Genomic DNA, 4,454 nt, shown 5'->3' with positions numbered 1-4,454 from the left:
CCGCCCGTGCAGCCGGGGCTACTGAGACATGGGTCCGTCCGTGGCGGCGCAGACACCGCTCGCGGAGCCCCGGCGTCTGCGCCAGTGGAGCGGGACAGCGGGGAGCTGGCTCCGGATCACCATCGTCTCCTTCCTCGCCACTTTACCTGTGGAGCAGCTGCGCGCTTTTCCGTCCTCCCTCAGCGACTGCCAAACGCCAACCGGATGGAACTGCTCCGGTGAGAGTCGTTTCTGATAAGAAGCAGAGTTGTTGTCTGTGTTGTTGTTGTTGTTTATTGTTGTTCTTGTTGTATCGTGTATCGTGGCTCGGTTGTCGGTTGTCGGTGTCGGTGTCGGTGTGCTGGAGTGCACGGAGCTGCTGCTCCTGGCTGCAGACGACGAATCCTCATGATGAGAGGATGCGTTTGTTTGTTTGTTTGTTTGCTTGTTTGCATCACTGCCAAATGACTGAGACCATGTCTGAATTGCATGGAACAAATATAATGTGGTGACCTCAAGTGATAAATGAAGCCACATCTGCGTCTGTTCAAACACATGCTCAAAGCACAATGTGGAACAGTTTTGATGAATGTTTTCCTGCTTCAGCTGAGACAAATGTTCCTCAGACACACTAGAAAACTGTCTGACATTAAAAACAAGAGTGGTGTAAAAAAAAAAAAATCATCTTTTTTATGAATAACTCCATCTTTAACTTTATCAATTAAAATGTGACGTTAATAAGAAGACGTACCTTGTCGCCCTGGTAACCCATCTCTCCTGGTTCCCCCCTGTGTCCCACTTCACCCTGAATATGATGGTATTATACACAGATGAAGCATTCATAAAGCAACGTTGCCTGGTAAAAAACCTGATCAAATACCAAGAAAACATACTGGAAATATGTACACAGTACACGGTTGAAAATATACTACAATACTGTGAAACATTGTTCCTCAAATGGCTGGCTCTGTAGCCAATGCTGTGACAGCACATCTGAACTAGTACAGTCACACATTACACACAGATACACTACAATAATATAAATATTTAGATCAGACATGTGTAATAATAATAATCCAATCTGACCTGATTCCAATCATAAACTCCTCCAGTTTCGAGCTCCAGATTCTCCAGATTCCCCAGTTTGGGCCAAGCGTTGTTTGGACCATGATTATATTTGCAGAGTTTACAGTTAGAGGCCATTAAAGCCGTAAACTCGTTTCCCTTCTCCTCGGAGCCCGAGGCGACGGTCGGACGGTCGGTCGGACAGTTGGTCGGACGAGGCTGCAGAGAAGAGCAGAGCTTCTCTTTGTGGACTCAGCCTCGACGATTGATACGTACCCTTGACGTGTACGCAACTGTTTGCGTTAATTGTTACGAGGCTGCAGAGAAGAGCAGAGCTTCTCTTTGTGGACTCAGCCCCGCGGGGCTGCCGTGTTTTCCCACTGCCGCCAAGTCTAAACCCTGAAAATAGCTTCACACACACACACACACACTTACACTTTTTGAAAGTGTGACCTGCTGTTTTTTTTTTACGTTGCTGCTGCTCAATGATGCTGTAGCTGCTAACAGTCACACATCAAAAGCCCTCGGACCCGTCGTCAGCGCCGGTGGTCAAACGGAGGCAGAGGAGGTCGGAGCGTTACTGCCACCTCCACGAAAAAGACTGTTAATGATGGACCACACCAAACAGCTCAGGGCAACTGGGGGGAGGGGGGCAGGGAGGGGGGGTAGTTGGTGGGAGATTAGGTTCAAAATAACGTCTTTGAAATTTGATCGTGAGAATCTTGGTCTTTTAACCTGGACATTAAAGGACCTCATTAAAAGTCGATGAAAATCAAGACATATGTCGACGATTGATACGTTTGCGTTAATTGTTATTTTGTGATTTCAGTCTAGACTTTTTGAAAGTGTGACCTGGTGTTTTTTTTTTTTTTACTTTGCTGCTGCTCAATCTTTCCAGTCTTGCTGTAAATAATTCTTCCGTGAAAATTCTGAAGAAAATGTTGTCGGCAGTGACGCGTGATTTTATCCGAACTTCTTTTTCCCTTCGTAGATTTGACAGCGGTGTACTGTATATCTGGAGATTGACTTCCGTGTTGCTGCCTGTCGTTGACTGACTTCCTTCAACCGTTGACGTGATCAATAACGCTCCGTGCCGTCCAAATAACACATTTGCCCCCCCTCCACCCCCACCCCCCCATTTCCTGACATACTCTCAAACGCATTTGGGCGAAAGCTTTTATCCAACACGCCTGGAGGAAGCTAAAGTGCATATACTAACAATAACCCCCGACACACACACACACTCACACACACACACTCACACACTCAGTCTGATTTTCATTAGTCCTGAGGTCTTGACGTTCCCTAACTCTGAACCCTGACCTCAGTCTAATCCTGATCCTGTCCTAAAGTCGGCTTCAATCCTAACATAATCCTAACATAATCCTAACTCCAAACTGAATCGAAAACCTCAAAAACTAAACAACAACATATTTCACCAAAAACACAAACATATCAACACGACATGAGAATGTGAATACTTACACATACTGTAGTAGTACATACTGTAGACGTAGTACATTCTTCAGCCACATATCCCTAACCTTTAATACTTCAAATATATCACAGGTCTTGATCATAATCCTGACGCTAATCTGATGTTAATTTTAATCCTAACTCCAAAATACATACAGTCAATTCCAGGCCTCCCACCTGAACCATGTCCCCACAAGGACATATATACATACATATACACATATATGTGTTTTGGACACACAGTCACTAAACACTGAGCAGAAGTTTCAGGGTTGGTCCAGTGTCATTTCAAAGGCAATCACTAGGAGGAGCAGCAGTAACAGTAACAGCAGCAGTAACAGCAGCAGCATCAGTTCAGCCTATGAATAAATATTAAATGTTTTTCTGTTCTTTGGTTCAAACCAGAGAGAGAGAAAAGAGAATTCTTAGTCTGACACAGGTTGCCTTTCTCTCTGCCAGGGCAACTGTTGATAGCAGTAAAAAGGCTGTGACAGAATACGTTTGTTTAATTAATCTGTGCAGCCAATGTTTCAGGGTTTCTGATAAAAGCTGATGAAAACATGAGTCAGAGCAACAGATGGCTGTGGTGCAGCGGGCTGACGTGACGTTAATTATCTCCGGGTCAACTCTCTGCTGCCCTCGTCATTTTCTTTTTTTATTAAGGTTTGTCATTTGTTTACAGTTTATGTGCAGTATCTTCAGGTTGAACCTTTTTTTTTGTAATTATTTACCGTTATCTGTTTTCTGTTTCTATGAATGACGCGAGTTAGCTAGCTGGTAGCTAGTTGAGTCTGCGCTTCAGGAATCGTCCACCAGGTCAGTGAAGGATGAGCACAGACACAGAAATATACAAAGCCACATAACAATAAATATATAAAGCCTGTCAAATACAGAGAGTTCGGAATTCTCTGGAGGGAATTTCCCAACGGCTGTTCGTCAGCGAAGAGGTCAAAAGAAAAAAAACAAACGCCTGAAAATGGTGGAAATATATACGAGGGAAAGTGAAATGGACCGATTGGTCGGTTCCTGTGGGACCGTGTTGACTCTGATACAGAAGTCAAACGTCTGAATGTGTTAATCTGCTGGATTTGAGAACGGTTTCCTGACGTGCAGTGGTGCAGTGGTGAAGAGTTTGGTTGAATGTCGTGATACAGAGTTTGGGTTCATTGAAAAGTTTGACCTTGTACGAAAAGCACATACACGGAATTTGCCTCTGATATTCCGTTCCAAATGTTTGAAAAATATTTTCCGAAATAAATATTCAACACATAAAATAAAAAATTAAATGAGAGAAATGATCACTTCAATAAACAGAATAATTTTTATAATTTATGTAAGGTTATAAATTAATTTTAAAATAAATTATCGCACTGCTATTTTTCCAGATAAACAAATATTTAAAATTGTTTGGTTGCATCACCTACACCTAGTGGTTGAGTTTAAACATCTCTAATTAAATCAAGAGACAATAAGAACATGCTAACAGGTTAGCATCCCTGTTAGCATGACTCAGCAGCACGCAGCTCTCATGACTCTGTGGTTTGTTTGATTTTTACTTTTTTTTTTTTTAAAAAAAAAGAAAATCGCACTTCAGTTTCGCCTTCAGCTTTCGCTTTTAATCCTGCACCAGAGTCTAGACATTTCTCCAGAGACGGGTTGAAGAGGCCGCGTCAGAGACCGCAAATGTCATCCTGGGCATTCTCTGGAATGTTCCTGTCCAGTCGATATCCCCAGCTGCCCGGTGAAATTCGTTAGAGTCGGTTCCTGTGAAAACACACAGAGAGAGAGAGAGAGAGAGAGAGAGAGATTCTCCAGATTATGCATGAGCAGAAAATAAATGAGTCTCTGCCTCCTGCGTGCTCGGCCCTGGTGCCCCCCCCCCCCCCCCCCCCCCCCCCCCACCCCCCCCCCTCCCCCCCGGCTGGTGCTTTTCG

General features: G+C 43.9%; 1 protein-coding gene across 2 annotated transcripts in view; it reads left to right on the top strand.

Annotated features, from left to right (window-relative positions):
- tmeff2a (transmembrane protein with EGF-like and two follistatin-like domains 2a) overlaps positions 1-4,454 on the top strand; it is an 84,855-nt gene that overhangs the window by 2,080 nt on the left and 78,321 nt on the right. Inside the window, exon 2 of one of the 2 annotated variants that reach the window (XM_008329055.3) lies at positions 33-218. The exons of the other annotated variant lie outside the window; for it this stretch is intronic. Within the exon in view, the coding sequence (XP_008327277.1) occupies positions 33-218 (186 nt within the window). The remainder of the gene's footprint in view (positions 1-32; positions 219-4,454) is intronic. 2 annotated transcript variants of the gene reach the window in all.

Source organism: Cynoglossus semilaevis, chromosome 16, assembly GCF_000523025.1.
Source record: "Cynoglossus semilaevis isolate Cse_v1.0 chromosome 16, Cse_v1.0, whole genome shotgun sequence".
Classification (NCBI taxonomy): domain Eukaryota; kingdom Metazoa; phylum Chordata; class Actinopteri; order Pleuronectiformes; family Cynoglossidae; genus Cynoglossus; species Cynoglossus semilaevis.
This window is presented reverse-complemented; position numbering and strand designations above follow the sequence as displayed.